Source organism: Topomyia yanbarensis, chromosome 3, assembly GCF_030247195.1.
Source record: "Topomyia yanbarensis strain Yona2022 chromosome 3, ASM3024719v1, whole genome shotgun sequence".
NCBI classification, from domain to species: Eukaryota; Metazoa; Arthropoda; class Insecta; order Diptera; family Culicidae; genus Topomyia; species Topomyia yanbarensis.
In genome coordinates, this window is record NC_080672.1 from 324,412,252 (window position 1) to 324,434,777 (window position 22,526).

The 22,526-nt window shown below is 37.3% G+C and overlaps 1 protein-coding gene across 4 annotated transcripts in view; it reads left to right on the forward strand.

The window, feature by feature from the left end:
• LOC131690776 (tight junction-associated protein 1) overlaps positions 1 to 22,526 on the forward strand; it is a 151,020-nt gene that overhangs the window by 56,002 nt on the left and 72,492 nt on the right. For 2 of the 4 annotated variants that reach the window (XM_058976776.1, XM_058976777.1), the window contains exons 3-4: positions 10,071 to 10,154; positions 10,240 to 10,435. In XM_058976776.1, coding sequence (XP_058832759.1) covers positions 10,071 to 10,154; positions 10,240 to 10,435 — 280 coding nt within the window. Of the gene's footprint in view, positions 1 to 10,070; positions 10,155 to 10,239; positions 10,447 to 10,512; positions 11,806 to 22,526 lie in introns of those variants that run through there. The other 2 variants (XM_058976779.1, XM_058976780.1) reach the window with 2 other exon arrangements.

A 22,526-nucleotide genomic window follows, 5' to 3' on the forward strand; every position in this document is an offset into this window, starting at 1 on the left:
ACCAAGAATGGCTGAAAGCCAATGTTCCGAACTTCATTTCAACCACACAATGGCTCTCAAATGCACCAGGTGCGAATCCAATTAATTATTCTTTCTGGGTCATTTTGGAGAGCAAGATCCGAAATAAAAAATACACCAGTCTCGAGACGCTGAGGAAAGCTATTTTCCATGCGTGGGCCAAAATACCTGCAAGTCACATTCGCGCCGCTTGTGATTCGTTGCTTGGCTGTCTCAGGGCCATAGTCATGGTAAAAGGACATGATATAGAGCAAAAAAGATTTTTTTTGAATTTTTGACTATTTTCAAACAAATGTTCAAATTAAGAAAATTTGGGCGAAAGTTCTTAAATTCACGCCTAGAACAAAAATCTGAGCTGAGTCATGTATATTACAAAACTTTTTCAAAATGTGGAGTGGTCTACTGTGCACTTTAAAGGAAATAAAAATAATTTTCCAACCCGGCTTTATGGTCTTTTCAAGTGGTTACACTTCGAGTGACCCTGTAAAACTTTTGGTCAGCCGCATCAAACCTCTTTCCAAAATGAGCCAAGTTACGCAAATCTGGATTCACCTTGGTGAGGGATACGATATGTGTAACTTTCAGAAGCGTTATCATGTGTTTATTGCTCTGGGCAGCCAACTGCCGAAAATTTATGGTACATTTACCGTTTGTTGAATTAATTTTGAAATGCTCCGTTTGCTAAAAAGCAACTTCAATTCCGAACAGCCGACAGTTGGGAGTGTTGCTTATGTTTACTCGAATCAAAGGGCAAGTGAATGATTTTATTGTACCTTGCTTCTTTATTCCGGCGAAAGACGTCATTTCAATATCAATAAAATATAATGAAAATCGATTACTTTTTGTGTCTCTAGACATTTGTTGATAAACGGAAAAGGAAATGTTCTCAAAAGCGCAAAAAACGTATCATGAATTCTGGAACAATCAATTGTTTACGTTACGAAAACAGGACCATGAACAAAAATCATGCGTTTTATAATTATGTCCCATTTACACTCAGTGACGTCTAGATAATGCTTTTATTAGCAATCACAGATTGAATCGTGATTTTATTCATAGCTTTTGGAACATTATTCAGAGTTCTACTACGCAACGTGAACTGATTCATGATTCATCTTGAAGATGATCTGATTGTCGTGGTAGTTTTGAAGTAGTTTACAAAATCAAAAAAAAAATTCACATGAACTTTTTTACGAAACGGAAATATTACTAATTAATCCTTTCAATCATCGTGAACTAGATCATGATTTCTAATGTATTAATCACCATTCAATATCCGTGCACGTGAAATAGATCACTAAATCATAAAATGTTATTCATGTATACGTAAACCGATTCATGATTTCTATCGAATTAGTCACAACTCACCATTCGTGCTCGTAAAATAGTCATAAAACAATTAAATAATTTTCATGTATTCGAGAACTAGTTCATGATTCCTAGTATAATAGTCACGACCAACCATTTGAGCTCGTGCAATAGTTCACAAAATCTAAAAATATTATTGATGTATAGGTGAACTTATTCATGATTCCCACCGACTGATCAATCGTGTTGGTGCAATAATTCACAAAATCATGAAATCTTATTCATGGAAATGTGAACTGATCTATGATTCCTAGTATGACAGTCATCCAGGGTGTGCCGGTGAAATAGTTCATAAAATCGTAAAATATTATTTATGGATTCGTGAACTGGTTTATGATTGATTAGTACATGATTCACGATCTACGAGTGCTTGTAATATTTAGAAGACATCCGTAATCATTTTCAATTTCATGCAACTCTGCACATGATCTTGAAATTTTCACGTGAACTGGTTCACAACATTTAAGTTTCAAATATCGTATATTTATGTCCAGTTACTAGCGACTAGTAATAGATGCGAGCAGCAGATATAAAAGAACTAATAGGACCACGAACATTGTTATTCATTATAACAGACGTGTTCGTGATGTAGTTTACAAGATACCGCGGATCATTTACGCTTTATGAACCATATCATACTCGTTCAGTTATGTACCAAATCGGGTTTTTATAATTTTGGGGAAAAACCCAACGTTTTTTCCCGGTTAAAACGGTTTTTAATGGGAAGTTTGGGTTTTTTTAAGTGTTTGATGTTCGAATAATTAAATATTAATGTATTGTTATATAAACATTTTTTTGTGTTATCAGCATTATTGTCATTAAGATTGGCTTGAATCTGAAAATTCTGATAAGTCATTCTCTATCTATTGTCTGATAGCTGATTCCACATTTCTTCACCAATTTTGTATTTAAATAGCTTTTCAACACGAGCTAAGCTAAGTCGATTGCGTTTCTTACTGCGAATCCACCGCCAGCCGAAAGAATTCGTATTGCAAGTTGTGGGAGTTCTGATTGCGGTGCGGTCTCTTTCTGCATATTACTCTTTTTTACTTTTTACCGAATTGAGTACGCATTTACTAAATTTTTGATTGAAAAAATATCTAACTTCGTTAAAAGTGAAACAACTTCTAAAATGAGTAACAAGCAGGACAAAAATGGCTTGTGCATCACATGATTATTCTGATTTTTATTAGTCAGTGTAACTATGACTGTTGTTCGATGTATTATATAAAACGAGCTGAAATTGTTGGCTGCGGACTAAATGAGTGACCGAAAATAAATGTCGCAAGAACAGAACATGCTTCATAAAACCCGTTTTAAATATATTAGAATATAAAAACCGAACAGGAGCTCTTCCATGTAAGAGTCGATCAAAAAAAACCTTTGGTATAAAAACCGTAAAAAATATATCCGGTTCTTACAAAGTACACTTCTTTATCCGACTTTCAATATTGAATGTAACGTTATACGGATGTTCCTGCGAGCCAATTCAGGAGAGCCAGGAGATTCCTTGCCAAACTTTTCGGGTGAGAACTTTCTAAGCGATTCTCATGCTGAAGGATCTCTTTCCGATTTTTACGTTTATGTTTACATTCGATTTTTACATTTTAAGATATTTGAAATGAGTTTTGCAAAGCCTGTTCCACCCTTGCCACTTTAATTTTTGGTTGCTTAAATCTATATGCTAAATTCTTAAAAAAAACGCTAAACGAACATTCTAAATTCGATAAAACGAAAAAAATCCTGGTTTCGACCGGGTGAAAATGATTTTGGAATAATCCCGGATAAAACCCAAAAATAAAAACTCGGGAAGATGGAATTTTTCCCAGTGGTACATCACTGCATTACTCCGAGGAAAAAATCCAATAGTAATAATACATAGTTACATTACTCCACGTGTCAAATTCGAAAGTGAGTTCAAGAATAAAATATCTCGATAACGTGCATATAAATTACGTTATCATGAACATAAATTACTCTAGTTATGATTAAAATATCACGATAACGTTAATAGAAGTTATAGAAATCATGACTGAGTATCCGAAATCATGAACATAATTCATACCACTCTACGAGAAAAAGCCAACACGAAACTCGTGAATGAAATATCACGAAAACGTAAGTAAAGATTACGAAAATCGTGATTTAAGCCCTGAAATCATGAACATAAATCGTGCTGCTCTGCCAGAAAAATCCGATAGTAAACTCACGAATAAAATATGACAGTAATGTGCTGTGAAATTTAGTTGATATGCTACAAACCAGTGAAAGTATGAAAAAGAATCATAACAAAAGCTAAACATGTCTAGGGAACAACCACAGTAACCCAACCAAACATTGCAATGTAACGCATAAGCATATGGAAGTACGTATTATATTGAGAAAAATTACTATAATTAATTGATGATGGACTAAAAGTCAACCAATGAATAGAGTAAGGTGGGCTAAAAGTGCGCATGGGGCAAAAGTGCGCATAGGACTTTTAGAAGCACACAAGTGCTAGGACGTGGCAACTCTGTGTGGATTTAGTATATCATTAAGTCAACTAATCGCACATATAAGCATGAAAGGTTTGAATATAGTGGCTTGAAATTAAGGGGGAAGGACCATTTTTCGCTGCTTTGATGTAATTTTTTGAATTTTGGGAATCATAAATTGACTGTATGAATAAATCAGGATCTATAAAACTATAGTATCCTAAAAATCTTCAATATATGGTTCGTTGCGGGATATATTTGATTTTATGAAAAAAATTCAGTAATTTTCGTAACAATTTAATAAGTTAAAAAACTGACGGTGGGGTAAAAGTGCGCATAGCATATCCGTCCCAATAAAAAGACGCGAGTGAAGCTTTCTATATAAAAATTGAACTAATTCTTCAAATTTTACACACTTTCTCATTGATGTGTATTGTTTACATGCTGTCAAACTCGAAGTCGTGTTTTTCGATTCAACGAAAATGGAGGTGAACCAACGCGAGTCGAGAGAACAAATTCTTTCCAAACACCTGGAATTTCCTGACCTGTTGCACCGGCAGTTGGGAAAAATGTTGAACATTCACCATTCAACCGTCTCCAGAGTATTGAAGCGTTTCCAGGAGCGGTTGACGTTGGACCACGGCAAAGGAGCTGGAAGAAAACCGGGACCGGAGAACAAAAAGACGGAGGGAAAGGTGAAGCGGATGATTAAAGCAAATCCCAGCGTCTCAAGCCGTGATTTGGCTAAAAAGATCGGCATGTCGCAGAGCTACGTCCAGAATGCAAAGAAGAGAGCCGAACTACATACATACAAGGTACAGAACTTCCCAAACCGCGATGACCGGCAACAATCGACGGCTGAAACTCGGGCACGGAAGCTCTACGAGAAGATGCTGACAAAATATGGCTGCTGTGTGATGGACGACGAAACGTATATATAAGCCGATTTTAAGCAAATTCCGGGGTTGGAGTTTTTCACCGGCAAGAGCAAGTTTTATGTGGAAGACAAATTTAAGAAGAAGAAAATGTAGATGTTCGCCTCCAAATATCTCATTTGGCAGGCCATCTGCTCTTGCGAACTGAGGAGTGAGCCTTTCGTGACAAACGGCACAGTAAATGGCGACATCTACAAATCTGAGTGCCTCGAGAAGCGCATTTTGCCGTTTCGTGCAGCAGCACGACGAAGCTCCGCTATTTTGGCCAGATTTGGCATCATGCCACTATTCTAAAAGTGTCCTGGAGTGGTATGAGTCCAATTCTGTCCATTTTGTTCCAAAGGACATGAATACGCCAAACTGTCCGGAGCTGCGCCCGGTGGAGCAGTACTGGGCAATGATGAAGCGGGAACTTCGGAAGAGCAACAAGACAGTCGAAGACGAGAAGGACATGTTAAGAAAATGAAAAAAAAAACTGAGAAACTGGTACCGGATGACACTGTAAAGACTTTGATGGAGGGCATCAAGCGAAAATGCGTTCAATTTTACACTCAAGGCTCCATCGATTAACTTTTCTTTTGATTGTTGAAGTAAATATATGTATAAAATGGGTGTACCCCATTGGGCATAAATACGTTAGGCATAATGGACGTTAGGCATAATGGACGATTGGCATAATGGACGTTAGGCATAAATTATTGAGAAAGTAAATTTTTGGCGGTGATGGCCTAGAATGATAAAGCGTAAATGTTTGAACTTTTTAGATGTGGTAGAATTACTCTGGAAGCTGATCAAACTCGATCAACATTTTATTCTACCATAAATACATGAATAAATCTGAACTCGAATAAAAGAAGAAGACCGAATGCGTGGTATGCAGAAACTCAGCTTGCGTTAATTTCTCTACCTACAATCTATAAATTTCAAATAACTAAAATAGCAATTTTCTTTAGACTGATATGAACACTGAAGAAGACTACAAGTAATAGTTCAAATAATAGTATCTGATTGATTGTGAAAAACAATTGTTTTTCATTATCATTAATATAGTGAAATCAAACGGAAGATATCTGTCTTAAGAAGATTAATTGTGACATTCCGCCAAGTCGCTCAAAAAGTTTTGAATTTTGTAAAAAAAATGTAATTCAACTTGTGTTCTATTTTTTGATAGTACAGTAGAATTCCGTTTTTGGCAGCAATATTTTTTTCAGTTGCCAAAACTGGAACCGTGCCAAAAATGGAACCTTACCTTAAAAGCTTTTATTTTTAATTTGTGACATCACAAACTTTACAAGAATATTAATTATATTAGAATATGTGAAAAATCAGCTAATTTAATTTTATACGCTATGCCCGCCCCCATAAAATATAGTAAATAAGACTTCTATGTTTGGAAATAAAGTCAAAAGCGATATCCCATGTGTATTGAGCATTTTTTAAAAGATTTATTATGAACAAAAACAATGTTGCCAAAAACGGAACTTTTTTGTTGCCAAAAATGAAGCATGCCAAAAACGGAATCTTGCTGTACTCCGAACGAACTGTCTTTCACTTTTTCAAACAAAAAAATCACGAACTTAGCTCATTTTATCGCCACAACTTTGAATATAACCCCTTTAGGTATGAATAACGTACATCAACTTAGATTAGCTCTCACATACATGTATAGTGCAATTGTCCAAGAAGAAAATATGTGCTCTTGAAGAACAGCTCATGAAAGAAACAATGATGCATTTTATTATTTATTCAACGAATATAAGAATACTGCTGCTTCAATTTTGATTATCTCCTATATTATTAAGTTCAATGATTATATTCTTGAGGCCATTAAAATAGAACTTCGAAAACTGTCCGATACGAGAGAGAGAGAGAGTTTATTTGTGTACCGTGACGAGGTGCTGAAACGAAAATGGTATCGTCACAATCGTGAAATATGTAGCCTTAGGTTGATGCTGTACAAAACAGTGTAAGTTTCCATAGACTCCAACACTTAATGTATGTTCATTATTTGGCTTTTTAAAATATTTGGATACAACTGTATTGGTTATACATATAATATGCTTCAAATGTGCTTGTACCAAACTGTTGACCTAAATCAAGGGATACTTTCTTCACCTCGTCCACGGAAAAAAATATAAAAAAACCTACAGTTGCAAGGGATAGATATGTCGAATGGTATTTTTTATTTTGGAGTCTCGTTAAACCCGAAAAACAAGTGTAAGATTGATATCTCTATAATAACGAAAGCCTTGCGATTATTTTTATATTTTTGTGAATTATGCCTATCGTCCATTATGCCTGACGTACATTATGCCAATCGTCCATTATGCCTAACGTCCATTATGCCTAATGTACTTATGCCTAATGTATGTATGCCTAACGTACTTATGCCAAACATCTCGCACCCGTATAAAACTACCCTTAAATTTTGGTTTGATTTTAAACATTATAAGAAAATTGGCATGACATTTTCGGTGTCGCAATAATTTCGTGTTCGCCCTTTAATTTATGGCCGGAATAAATCGGCTATTTTTGCCCCGACCATAGGGAAAAAGTGCGCATTTGAGTATTCATAAGAAAATAATTATTTCTCGCATTTGAAGATGTGTGATGATAGTGTTAATTTGTAATCATGCCGATTTTCTAGTGCTTTTCTAACAATAGTTATTTTACGAAAACTGTTAGGTGCGCACTTTTGCCCCACCTTACTCTATGACAATAAAACATTTGTTCTTCGTGCTGATATGACTGACGCAAATTGGTAACTCATCGCTGTTGTGCTATCTTATGACAAGCGCCATTTTGTACATTTCGAGAAAAACGATTTTGAAAGTTTGAGATTGAATATCATGAAACTCATAAATGGTAGAAACAATTCAGAGAAAACAATTGATGCTTCTACCTATTCTGTATTAATCTCTCAAATATTACGAAGATCGGTTGACTATGTTGCGAGTTTTCACTAAAAATGTAAAAAAAGTCACACTCACACGTGTCATAGGTGTGTATTGATGAAAAAATTTGTATGACGTGTCATAATCGTGCATGAAAAATTTTCCATAGGAAAAAATCACCAATTATGAACTTTTATTCATACCTTAACTTGGTCTATAAACAATCGGTTAGATGCATTTTTAAGGAAATGAGTCAGAAAATATAAAAAAATAGTTATTTTTGGTTACAGTGTTGCAAATAGGCAATATTTCCAGTTTAAAGATAAAATTACGTTTTTCTCTCAATACATGTATTTTTCATTTGAAAATGATTGTGCCATTGTATTCCTGCGACATTTTTACACATGAAAGCAACTAAAACTTCATTATAACTTGAGCCAATCCCAACATATAATGGTTTGAAGCAAAAACTCACAATTTCTAATCACTTTTTTCGCTATATTACAGTAACCAAGGAAAATATCAAAATTCTGGAAACGCCATCTTGTACAGATTCGTTAGACGAATAATGTGGCATATCTAACTCAGTTTACCCCAAAATGGCGTTTGTCATAAGATAGCACTACAGCGACGAACTGGTTTCGGATTCTTCTAGCGAACCGTCAATTCTCAACCCTTATTGATAATTCATAAGTCATCATTCAGTCAGGCAAAACCATGCGCAGTGAATGGCCAGAAGATTAGTTTTCTAGTTGGTCAAATGAACACTAAACAAATAAATAAATTAGTTTGCCCAGTCCAAAGAAATGTCAGCTCAATTGAAATCAACCGGCGGATACGTGTTCCCTTCCAATGCTAACAAATCAAAGAACATTTAAAATTACATTTAAAATCACATGCGATAAAAACTGGGCAATTCTGAATATAACAAAATGAAGCCTGCTTAATTATTTGCATTAGGATAAGATCGGAAAAAATTAGTTGCCCAGCCGATGTGGTTCATTTTTAAAAATAGCACTGTTGATGAATGACTTTATAAAAATAAATGATAAAGGACGCTGACGAAAATAGTTGACCACCGCACAGTGGCACGACGAGTAACAAAACCCCAAAAAAGAATGTCTTGTAATAGTTTCGTAAATATTTATTTTATTTTTCTCTCAGTTGGAATAAAAGTATCTCAAAATTTTACCATAATCGGATAAAAACTGAATTTTTCACATGTCTTTGAAGCAGGTGATGTCGAGGATTTCTGTTAAATTCAACTAATTAGAATCGTTCGTACCTTCGAACTTCAAATGGCGATATCTCAACTCAACTACATTGCCGATTGAAATAGCTTTGAGTTTTTTGGAAAGAAGAATGAATAGGCTAAACTAAAAATGTGAGGTTTTTGTGCAAAAATGAATCACGTTTGTTCTGTATCAAGGAAAAGCAATTGAGAAATTCTTCGTCATATCCGTAATTTATCTTTATACGTCTTCCGAATTTTTGAGATGGTCTCCCACGGGTCTCTTATCATCAATCTGACTCAAAATTTAGTGGAGTTTCAAGATATAAAGGCCTCATCTTGCGCATTTTTGCGCCGAAGTTGTTATGTCTATGTTTTTGAAAATACCCATATGGAGCCCTGTAGCTCATAAATCTTCTTACACATTGGTTGCCTAAAAAACGTCATATTACTGAAAAATTATTGATTTTTACTAGTTTTTTCAACCATTTCTGCTATTTAATGTGATTCAAATGGGTTTATATAAAGGTAGTCGAAACAAAGAATTATGAAATTTCAAAACTGATAGCAGAAATGGATTCAGCAACCCAAAATTAGTTAAAAGCCCGATTTTTAGCCACATAAACCAATTGTTTTAATTTTGTCACAACTTTATATGAACAGGTGGCACGGTGCACCGGCTACACTCAAGCAAAAGGAAGAATTGGGGCAAAGCGGGCTAGATAGTGTATCGAACGGTCATTCCAAATAGCTTCAATCGATTCCCCAGACATTTTTACATGAATAACATATATTTCACAAACCGAAAATCTATTACGTTATCGAGTAAAGTCGCGTTTTGGTAATTTTTCCCACAGTTCACTTTGGTTTTGAATTGAATTGTGCATTCTAACCCGCTCCTGGTTACTTTAAAAAATGTGAATATTGTCTTATTGTTTCACTACGATTATTTCGAGATGTTCTTTGCAATGGTGTTATGAAACAGAACTATCCATTTATATCTGAAAGGTGACAGTCGTTCCAATATAATTATTGCCCTTTAGTTAAAAAACTATTGTTGTTTTTGTTTCAATTGTCAAATCTGATGAACATTATCGAAATAATATAATCAATAATATCGCAATCCTTTTTCTTCTCTCAATTCCAGGAACGCTACAAAACAGACATGAGCGTTGCCATCCAGCTGCTGCAGTGCAAACCGGACAGCTTCGTTTCGCCGAAGCTTTCGTCGGTAAGCGACCGAAAGTTCGAGCCAGAGCGCGTCAAAAGCCAAAATCACAGCAAATTGATTCTTGATTCTCGTCTCGTCCCCACAGCTTCCAATCGAAATTCAATCGAAGGTCGCCACGTACATGCGACTCGATACCAACTCCCACTCGGATTCGGAGGGTAGCACCAGTGGGGTGGGGGTGGCCACCGCCAACTCCTACCATGTGCTGCCGGCGTCCGACAGCCCACCGCCAATGTGTCCCTTCCCACCAACTGCCATGGTCTATTCAATGCGCGGACTCGGTAAGTGTTAGTAGCCGGAAAAGTGTAGCTGCTGCATAGTGCTGCTTTTGGTCTCTGTTTTTTTCACTATCTTTTAGCTGAACACTCTGGTTCTTTAGTTTTTTTTCCCCTACTGGCTTTGATGGCTGCCTGGCACGCTCTGTACGTACATTGCTACTTCACCAACACCACCAGCACGTGGTTCTGAGGTCTAAGCACAAACACCGGTATACAACCCTTCCGGCGTAGACTGGCACTGCACACATTATCGGGAAAGTGAAACATTATCTACGTGGGGTGTTTTGGGGAAAATGGTTTAAAATGTGCCACGGGATTAAATATGTACTTCATTTCACTAATGTCTAAGGTTCTCGGCTGTTTGATTTGTTTCAATATAGATGACGTATAGGATATGAACGTTTCATAAAACGTTTCATAAAACTTTAAGGCACATAATGTATCATCAATAGTTTAATTTCTTCAAACTACTTTCACTTCGGGGGCACATTTCAAACCATAGAACCCAACTATACCGTCCTGTAATTAAACCACTCTTCTTTCTGCTTCCTTACCTGATCCCGACTGCGACAGGTCGCAGTTTGCAAAGTTTTAATTTTCATTATTTCCCCTTCGGGCCAATAGAGCTTGCATACACTTTTCTCTTCCCGGTTCTACGCTATTCTATCAAAACTTCTCGCAGCCAGCATACCGCTGCTGTAGGTACATAAATAGAGCACTCATTCGCGTTTTCTCGGGCAAAACACCCTGGTGGTGCTATTAATAGGCACCGCAAGGCACCACGGACGGATAGTTTCAGCTGAATGGGTAGAAGACGTTCGGGAATGAACCCCCAACACGTTCGTAGCGATATGCACAACATACACTTTCCTTTTTTAGTTTTTTGTTTCCTTCTTTTTCTAGGATAAGCTGGCTTATGCTTAAGTTGCTTTTGCCTGTGTAGAGCATATAATTGGCACGAAATAATCCATTTTAATGATGCTCGCTGGGAAGATTTTCACAGAGATACCTTTACGAACCGATGAAACTGAACGAACGGGGCTCATCAAAAGCTAACGACGTGGTAGATTCATCATTTCATTTATTTTTATGGAACATTAACTGGGTAGAACTTAGAATGTTAGTACTGCCGTGATTTAACACCCTGTGCTATTTACACTGTTGATTAGTTTCTGGTCTTTGTCCAAGTAAGAATGTACTGGTAACATAATTTTATGGGAGTCTTATGAACGACTTGATTTCTTTGATAGTTTTTTAAAAGCCCGAGTTTCTTAGCAGAGAGTCAACGACCATTTTATGTGATTGTTACTCCAGTTTACCATTCCAGTTTAATTTCACCAGATATTTCATTTAATTTATTTCAGTATTCAGACAAGTAATCAGGAGGGGAGCTAGGGGTCTAAAGCTCCCATCACCTATCCCAGTGTTTTCCAACCGGAGGTGAATTCACTCCCAGATGTACGGCCGATGGTGACTTGTCCTAATATTTCCATCGAATTATTGTCTTTATATTATTGAGTCAATAATTCGATGAAAATAACATGTTGAAATTTACCCGGCATAATTCACCATCTGCCATACCCCTGGGGGTGAATTCACCCCGGTTGAAAAGTACTGATTTATCCGAATAAAATCATAAAAAAAAATTGTATTCCAGCAACAGATTTTTTCGCTAGTGATTGCTATGTTTGATGAAAGTCGTTTTTAAAGGGTGTTGCTATCAAAAATTGGTCAAACAGGAATGAGTGTTAATCGGTCAAATTTTTATTAAAAAATCAAATCATATTTCTTGTAAAAATTCATTTCAAACAGAATTAAGAAAAAAAAATTCACTCAAGCTTCCTTTTTGGCGAATAGGAATTGCCAGACCTTTCGTTCCAGTGCATATCGCTTCTTGAGGCTCCACTTGACATATACGCAATATTTTTTTTCTATTGGATAGCGCTCTGGCGTTTTGGGAGCGTTCATGTCCTTGGGCGTCGTTCGTGGCATACCTTTTCCGTAATGGCAAGATGCCAAATACGGGAAAAGCAAAACGACACAATTGTGTTGGTTGAGGAAAAGCAAGTGTTTCCAGGCACTCCTGTAAATAACTTACCTGTTTGACGGTCCCGGTTGCGATGTAAATGTAAATGCAACATCTCTGACGTAGAGGTTAGGGTTCTTCTTGAAACAGCACGTCTTTTTTGTGACTGCCGGCTTTCGATTTCCTCCTGATCTAGTCTTTCTGATTGTCGACAAACGTTACCGAACAATCTTATTATGTTGATGACCGTAATTTTGACCACATTCAACAATTTCTCCAACTTGGCTTGCAAGTAGTTCGGATTTTCGCGATGCGTTAGCTAAATTTTACTCCGTTGCTTCACTTACTACGATGCCATTTTCGCAACTGAAGAGCTAATGTCAAAATCAAGCAGTAGGCATGATGCTACACACAGACATATTTGAAATGAGGAGTGTAACACTCTTTAATGATATTACCCAGAATAAAGTTTTTTTTATCATTAACTTTCAGTTTCAGGCATCGGGAGATCAACGGCGTAGGTTACGAGGTGGTCTTCATAAGGAATAATTATGTACACCAACGCCGGTTGGTCCCCCTCGAGTCGGAAGGGGTACCTCCAGACGATTTCGTAGTACGGCTAAACTACGGATCGAAAGTCTTCGAGTTGCGCGTGTGATGTTTGTGTGTTGAGATGTTTTGTGTCGCCTTGGAGGCGCATCAAACCATCGTGGGTGTTTGGTACAGGCGGAAGAGGGCACTTCTGAGAATGATAAGAAAAATAGTTAAATCTGTATATTGATGTTTTTAGGAAGGGGTATACGATGGACATATAGCGGAGATCGCGGCTTGCCATAACATCTTAAACCTGGACGTTGGTCGATCTTCCTCGGGTCCGGAGTGTATCCATTAGCCAAGACCTGGCGGAACTGTACTCGGTGCACGCCCAGACAATGTGCTCGATATCGTGATAGCCGTCGCCACAGATGTGCATCCAGCGTGTAATGGTTTGCCATGAGTCGGACATCACACGAATGAGATCACGACCCACCTCCAACGCCTTAAACCGAGGTTTCGTCGATACCTTGGGGATTGTCCAATGAAGCTACCTTCCTAGTTCACCATTGCTCAACGAAGTTTGTCAACTATCGAGGGTTCTCTGACTAGTAAATCTTAGAAATTCGTTAGAGCAAATTGGTTTTTCATAAATGTCACCTTCTAAAGCACACACCTTAGCTAAGGAGTCTACCTTCTCATTGTCCGGACTGGAGCAATGAATGGAGCACTCAGTAGCTCCCGTTTTCCCTTACAAATACGAGGAGCGCTTTCCATGTTTCATCGAGCGAATAGCGTCAATGGAACTGAGGCTATCCGAGACGATGAAGTAATTGTCTGCGGGTAATGTAATGGGTCGCTGGGTTTGTAGGAAGCAGTGAACTTTTGTTTGATACTCCTGAAGCCAGTGGACCCTTCGAGGTTTGATACGCCAGTATAAAACATCTTGCAGCAGTCGATTTCTTGAACTTCTTCCAAAAAAAAAAAAATGTTTGGAACCACTTGCGGGCGTATATGGTCTGGAATTCCACAAATCTCGTCTATCATGGATGTATCGAAGAAAACAGTACATTCAGAAGTATTTATGAAATGCGCACGGTTGAGATTGTAAGAAGAAGGATTAATATTCTGTGACATGTAGTCAAAGTACAGATTCCAGTACAGATTGAGCTCGATAAGCCTTTCGAAATTTTCAATCACCACCGGGTTCAAGATATCGCATCGAATGAGTAATCGATATGAAAGTTCCCAAAATGGATTTTTCAGTGGGAGAACGGCGGAGCGAAAGCAGAAGGATCTGTATTATATTACCGACAGTATCGTTGTTTGATACAACCTAGCTAGGTCTCCTGGGTGGGCACCACACCATGTTCCGGTTATTGTACGAAGAAAGTTGATCGTTTGTTGGCATTTCTGTTTCAGATATATAAAGTGGCATTCCCAAGTACCTTTCGAGCCGAACCAGACCCTAGATATTTTACTGTGAAGACCTGAGCGATAGTTTGACCCATTAATAGAAGCTGTAGTTGTGCTGGTCCACGTTTCCTAGAAAATACAACTAGCTCAGTTTTCTCCGTGGAGAATTGGGAGCCCAAACAGACCAATTGTCCGAGGTTTTCTATAATGGTCGATGTAGGTCGATAACTTTGGGTCCCTTGACAGACACCACACCGTCGTGTGCAAGTTGCCTTACGGGGTTACACCACTGTAGAGCACGAGAAAATAGACATACTTGGAGATTTTTTCTTGACGCAATAAAGAGGTGAATTGAGATCTTGTTAAATGAGATTTATAAAATAAGTATTGAATCACACAAAATATTTTTTTCGAGCAATTTCATCACAAGATGGCGGCTGTGTAGCATTTTTCCCGATGCAAGTTTTCTTGGAAGGGGTTCACGGCCGGAAATTTATCTCCCGTAATTTTTGACCATGAGTCAAAAAGTTTTTCTGATTTTTTATGTCAATAGCAAGCAACGTACGTAGGATTTTTTCGATATTTTGATTTTACGCGAAATGGCCGAAAAACGCCGAAAATGTCATTCAAATCGACACAAAATTGTTAATTAAAAAAAGTTAAGCAATAAAAAAATAAATCCTATGTACGTCGCCAGGGAAATAAATTTTGAATAAATTGTGAAATTTTCAAAGCGATCAAAAATCATATGCTCGAGTTACATTACCGGCCTGCTCAAAAAAGATAGTTTCGAGAAAAACGCAGTTAAAGTTTTCAGTACATACGTGATATACATAAGAGGTGTTGCGGCAGAATTGAAAATTTGAACATTTATGTAATGTTTTCGTCTCCCATGTTTTGAGAAATAATTTAAACACGCTGGTAGAATATCGATATCTTGCTGGTAGTACTAGAATTGCCAAAATCTATAGTTCATTGAAAAGGTGTTATTGTGGAAGAACCGTGTTTCTCGAGATATAATGTACACCTCACGACGATTTGATGATGGCAAAACTTATTTTGGGAAATTTTAGTCGCTTTGGAAAGATTATCTGAAAATGTAATTCCTTAAATTATTTAAAGAATTGATGGAAACTGTGGAATTTAGAGCGTAAAAATTTTCTGGCTGAATAGTGCAAAAATTGTGCAATTACCAGTGGTGGCGCTAAGGGGGGGAGGACGAAGGGAGCAATTGCCCCGAGCGGCAAAATCAGGGGGCGACATTTCCTACTCAATAAATTTCTATAGTATTTTTTTAATGATTGTTCAAGTTTCATTAATCACGATAAAAATCATGAGTAGGTGAAACGCTTGAATTTACATCATTTTGGCGACTATTGACGATTAAAATGGTTGAGGATCGCGATGATGAATGCGATAGAACAAAACTGTCTACATATTGCAAGATAGTATGCAGACTAATTTGTTGGGATCAAACCAGGGAGCTTTATCATATACAAATTTCTTGGTCCATGGTTAAGAATTTCTCTAATAGAGGAACATATTTGGAGATTAAAATATTCTACACGAATAATCAAATTTCAACTGTTACAGAGTTATTGAACTTTTCTGTAAACTATTTGTTTTTCATTAAATGCCTCTAACTCAAAAAGTATACATTGTATTTTCAATCTTTCAATTCCATTGGAGAGGTATTTTCTTTCCTATTAAATTGCGGGTACGGTACCAGCATAGTAGATAAGACAAACGGTCTAATAAGTGTTCGATAGAAGTTTAGCTTCGTGCGGTAGCGAACGTTGTTCGACCGAAGTTTTTTTTTTGAGTAAGTAGACCCGGCGATTAGCGAGGGGTAAACAAATCTGCAATTTCTTTTTGTTCAGTGATTTCTAGACGGAAGGTTCTGCGAAAGCTTAAAAACGATAAGGTCGTTGGGAAGGGCAGAATCCCGGGTGAACTTTTAAAAGTAAGGAGTGACTGGCTGTGCGAAGCAATTTACTGCGTGATCGGGATAATCTGCGTGGAAGAAAAAAAAAATGCCTTTGATTGGTTGAATGGCCTCATATGCCCAATCTTCAAGAAGGGCTGTAAACTCTAACTTAATAATTTCCGAGGCATAACGATCCTCAATGCCGCTTGCAAGGTAGTTTCTCGTGTTCTGTTAGGCAGACTGCGCCCGTTGGCTGAATGCTGTGTCGGCGAATATCAAAGCGGGTTCCGAGAAGAACAGTTAACGACGGACCAAATGTTTACCCAGCGACAAATTCTGGATATATTCCGGGAATATAATTTGCAGACTCACGATCTGTGGATTCAAGGCGGCATACGATACAGTAAAACAAAATGAATTGCCACAGATAATGCTTGAGCGTGGTTTCCCGACAAAACGGATGATGCTGGATAGGATAAAATCAAGCGTTGCGAATATCTAATGTGCAAAGGAATGGAACCGTCATCACGAGATCTCACTTCCTCACTTCGCGAACTATTTCGACATCATTGGTATTGATCGCAGAGCAGTGGAAGAAACATTGTTGCCTTTTAAAAGGGAAGCTGTAAGAATTGGACTGACTATAAACTCTGACAAGACAAAGTACATGGTAGCTAGTAGAGAACGTAGCAGTCATGTTGGTTTCGAGCTGGAAATCGGTGGGGTACGGTAGTCAGCTAAAGACCAATGCGCGCAAAACTTGATTTATTCAAATCACTGATACTCCCTGTCGCTCTATACGGCCATGAAGCGTGGATGTTGAAGGAAGCAGGCTATTAAGTGTTCGGTTTGTTTGAGAGAATAATTCTGCGTTCAATACGCAGCAGCACAGTAGAAAATGGAGAATGGTGCCAGTTAAAGTTATGATCAGAGTATTTTAAACAAAAGAACATAACACATACCGTTGGGCTGGTCATTTATCTTTCTTTCCAGAACACAGAAATTAAAAATCGGTTAAAACATGACCGGTCAGAAAAGTTTTTAGCGCTGAAGTTTCCGAAAAATACGATTTTTTTGCTATGAATCAAAAATGGAAAAACGTAGAAGACTGTCTAAATCGGTGGTTTTCAACCGGGGGTGAATGCACCCCCATGGTTAAACTCGACAATTGTAGGGGGTGAATTGTGCGGTATAAATTTTAACTTGTTAACCTTACGTTCCCGTCGGATGTTTGTCTTTATATATCGTTTCAGTGTGTCATAAATTGAAATACTTACTGAGAGTGCTCAGGAACAGGTTTCTGATTGTAAAACTATGATTTTCAATCAATTGAAAATCATTTTTTTTTCGGACACGGTAATACTGGTAAAAAAAATTCAGAAGGAGATACATCATTGGGATCAATATTTGGAAAGTGGTTCGTTGAACGAAAAAGGTTGAAAACCACTGTTCTAAGAAATTAATTTCAGGTAAGTTTAATAGATTATCACCAAACTGCATTTGTGATGTGAAACGATTAGCCGGAAATATTTATACAATGCAATTTCCAAACTCAATTTTTCTATAATCATGCAGACAAAAAGGATAAAACTTTTGCATGAAGCGAAAGTAAGAAAGATACGATTTTGAAGATTAATAATATAAACAAGTGCTGGCTTTTCAATGAATATTAATAACAAAATATTTCAATGAACATTAATAACAAAATATTGACAATAAAATGTGAAGAAGTTCATTTTTATGCAGACATTTTCTAATACTTTTATCAAATTTGTAAAAGTGGAAATATGAATAAGTGAGAAATAATCGAATTCTTAAAAATTCATTATTAAAGGGTCGGCAAATTTAATTTATGGCCCCGAGCGGCAAAACACTTCGCACCGCCACTGGTAATTACGTTCAGTACAACAAAAGTTACTAAATAAAGATATGTCCAAAACTATTTAAAATAGAAATAACACTTTTAATTAATTACGGGTTTATATTTGTCAATTTTTGGCCTTTTGAAAAGTTACATTATATCGAGGTAAACGTTACGATATGTCAAGTTACGTAATATCGAGGTTAATTTATAGGTTGCTTTATATTGAGGTGTTACTGTACACAAAGACAAATATGCAATCGCGGTCATCTACGCACAGCTACGTCCAAGATTTTGCTCAAACAAAAAGTACCAGTTAACGCTATAGCATTTATAGTGGTGTCAAACGCGACCATATAAACGCTCATTCTCACGCGATCGTGAAGTTCCTGTGCCCACACATCTTAACCGTACAACCAGTATCACAATCAGAATCACGAACAGCTGTAATTGGCCTTAAGAATGGATTTAGTGGGTAACATTTCTCGTCTCATCTGCAGGTGCCCCATCAAATGTTCCTAATAACTTGTGCATAAGAATAAAATCAAAAATTACCCGAAGTATGGGGTTCTAACTAAACTCTGGAGAAGAAAAATTTGAATAAAATTGGAACGGAGCTTCATAGTTTAAAACCATAATTTGTATAAAGCATTTGTTTAAAAAGAAATTCAAGGTCACCGGGACGAATTTTTATAAAAGTTTCTTCTTGTTTTGACACTAAATGTTGACATTTCATGCTATTTTACATTGAAACAAATTTTTCGATTTCCAACATTTCAGATTTCTTTGGATTTTTTCGAATAAAAAAATTGAAGTTTTGAACGTAGCATCCCTTAACAATGTCCGATTGAGGTAAAAAATTGGATCGATTCCTTTTTCGAGTATTTTGTAAAAGATTTTATGCGAAAATTTAAGAGGCCCATTTCCAATGAAATCTTCCCTATCAAAACCCTTTGGTTTTTAACTGCGAATTTTTATTAAAAAAATCTTTACCACGGTTTGTATAAGGGACCGTAAACTTTGGATCTAGTAGATCTAGTGTTGACCAGTGCAATCAGTGGCGGATTCAGGGGGAGGGTCCTGGGGGTCCGGACCCCCTCCGAAATTTTTTAACTTCTTAAGAAATTTTAAAAAAGTTTCTATTTTAAATTTGTTTTAAATTCCAAATCATTCCAAACCAGATTCGTCCACCAAAACTGATTTTAATTAAATGAGGTTATTACATATTACGTATTGTACAATGAACATTTTAAAATTAAAATTTCGGACCCCCTCCGAAATTTTTTTCTGGATGGATTCGCTCCTGAGTGCAATTTTCCTAGAATCCTGAAATATTAAGTGTAAGGCTTTCAGTTACATTATCTTTGTTTTGGAGTAATAATTGAAGCAATAATTGAAGGCATCCTATCAGTGTCTATTTGAACAGTTATTTCAATACATGTGAGCTGATTAAATTATGCATAAAATTTTTAGGCCTTCTCCCGAAAACATAGTCTTGGTTACGTGCCTGGTAGAAAAGCAAAGCAATTTAATTCGGTTAACCTGTACCGCGATAGTTTGTGCACTTGGCCACAAAAGAGCAAACACAAAGCGAATTTTGCATCAATGGGTTTCTAGTGCAGACTGTTTTTCTTCGATAAAACGACGGCACAGTGACGCTCTGGCAGTTGCCTGCTATGAAACGGAAATAGCATTATGCCGGTGGCGCCTTTTTTTTCTCTACCCAACAGAAGCTCGGTTATTCATTCGCCCTAGATGTTGGTTGGGCGAGAGAAAAGTCAGCGCTTTTGTTTTTCGCTATATGTATGACCTTTTTTTTAAAAATAAAAAGCTTGCGGTAGGAATAATTTGAAAAAAAAAAAAAGACAATTATTTCAGGTATCAACGACAGAACATCATAATTTATTGTCATTACTGTCGTTGGCTGGCAATTAGTTATTCTGCTAAGCTTTTCCTGTTTTAGAAATATTCTTCAAAGTTAGAGCGCTCTTGTATTTATCACAAAATGTTAAAAACCTGGATACTGTGAATATTCGGCAAAACAAACAAAATCTAATTTAATTTCGACATATTTTAGACACGCATACAGGGAGTCAAATATTGACAAGCCAATCTAATAACTTCACTTCTGTGATGTACTAATAAACAATGCACCACACCAAATAGCCTCTACTGGTTACAGCCAGAGCCGTACTTACTATTGTAGGGACTCGCATCCATAGATTTTCAGGGATGATAGATCTGTTAAAATTCCTGACAAACCGATATTATCCAAGATACTTTCCGACATGATATACTTTGTTGAAATATGCCCACCTTGTATTCCGCTTTGGAGTCTCTCAAAATCGCATAAATAAATACATAAAAAGTTTACAACATTTGTAGTGGCCATTCCCCATAAATCCAGTCACAGCCACAGCCTTGCAAATTACGATAGCTAGTTTGACCACAACGGAGCCAATCCACATTTGATGCAAACGACATAAACTGTCCAAATTTCATCAAATGACAATCACGTTCGGTTAATCGGATCAACATTAGCTGACGAACCAGCTACCAGCACAAAAAAAAAAGGAAACTGTCATCGCCCCACCGCAAACCCCTTTCACAATAAAAACCGATATAAAATTAGCAGCATGATAGGTTTGCGTAATACCGTTAAACAGATGAGGTCGCTCGGGGAAGCTTCCACCACCAACTAATATTGGTCAGGTGCTTTCGTGCACAGATAGGCAGGTACATCATCCATCAATGATGGTGAATTTCTTCTGGCACACACCGACCACAACGCCATGCCCGCGCCGCTTCATTCGATTAAAATAATATTATGAAAATGGGTAACTGATACTCAGCCATCCATTCAGGTGGCAAGTTCTCGCTGGATCGATCGGTTAAATGGTTGGAAGGATTTGCATATATGTATAGCCGAAATTGAATAGCAGGATACAACATGGGGGTTCTCCACATTGCTCGAATTTAAAAAAAAAAGTGGATGGTGTGGTGAGGTCCTCTTCGTTTATCGGTTTGATTAATTAGCTTCTCCAAATTTATTCGTAAATCGCTCGACCTACATGACTAATGATGGGAGCTAATAGCGTGAGGAAGAGTAGATAACGAAAATTTTAAAAAATAATTTTATGTGGATTAATTCGTTGAGGAACACATATTGTTCTATTTTTTTCCTTAACGTAGGTACAAAAGAAAGCCATTCATCTATACAATGGAAAACTCCCCTCAACAGGCAGAGCTAGGTGACTGGTGGGAGGCTACATACCCTAACATTTCTTAGCGCTTAGATTTTTCCGCAGGACCCACACCATGTGACGCCATGTGAACCAAAGTAAACCTGAGTAATTGTGCATTCAGCATGTGCGGCTTAGAGTGAGAAAAAGCGGTGAAATAAGGCACACTAACTGTACCAACCCCACGGGTAAAACGGGTGTTTTGATTGAAAGGACGACCGACTGGCTGGCCGTTCATCGAGCGGGGGGCTGTTGGAGCTGCGTATGTAACTAGAGCAACTGGTTGCTTTGGAGGCATTTTCCCTTTTGAGACTATAGTATTTATGGTATGCATCCCATTGGCAACAGCGAAAAGTGGAAAATCTAATTCACCCTCTTGGGTTTATGCTGTGGTGTACGTACACGGCGTTGGTGAGGGTGTGTGCCATTAGCTATGCTTGAACGGATTGGAAAATGAGGGCAAAGTGCAGGCTTGTATGTAGGATAATGAGTGTGGGAGAAAGCTACAGAGCATCCTGCGCTGGTTGGAAAGCTTTTCTATGGAACTGTATGGTGTTCTTTCGAATAGATAATTAAATTTCCACGGGAATCAATAGGATGAATGGGTGAAATAAAAAGTTGTTGCTATGTATCTTGTATCATGGAGAGTTAATGAAAGATTTTTCACGCGATAATGTACTGCTGTAGCAAATTAATTTCAAAGGCGAATGTCTAAAAGCTAGCACTATGCGTGTTTATTCTATCTTTTCATTGCATTGGACTATGTTATTTTTAAATTGCAGATTGTCAATTAATGTGTTTTCTAATTGGTAATCCGACTGGAATGCATTGAATTATTATTTATTTGAACGAAGGGCTCAGATAGGTCTTCATTAATTATTCACCGATTTTTTATTTATTGATCTGATTAGTCTGAGCTCTTGGGCGATTTGAATCCTGGGCAACCAAAGCGACCTACATTTTTTCGGAACATTAGCATATTGAGCATCGTGCTGCCTAGGGTGACAATAATACGATTATTTTTGAAATCACTGATCTACACCCCCAGCGCGGTTCCCAATCATGAAAAAATGACGCTATCCAAATTT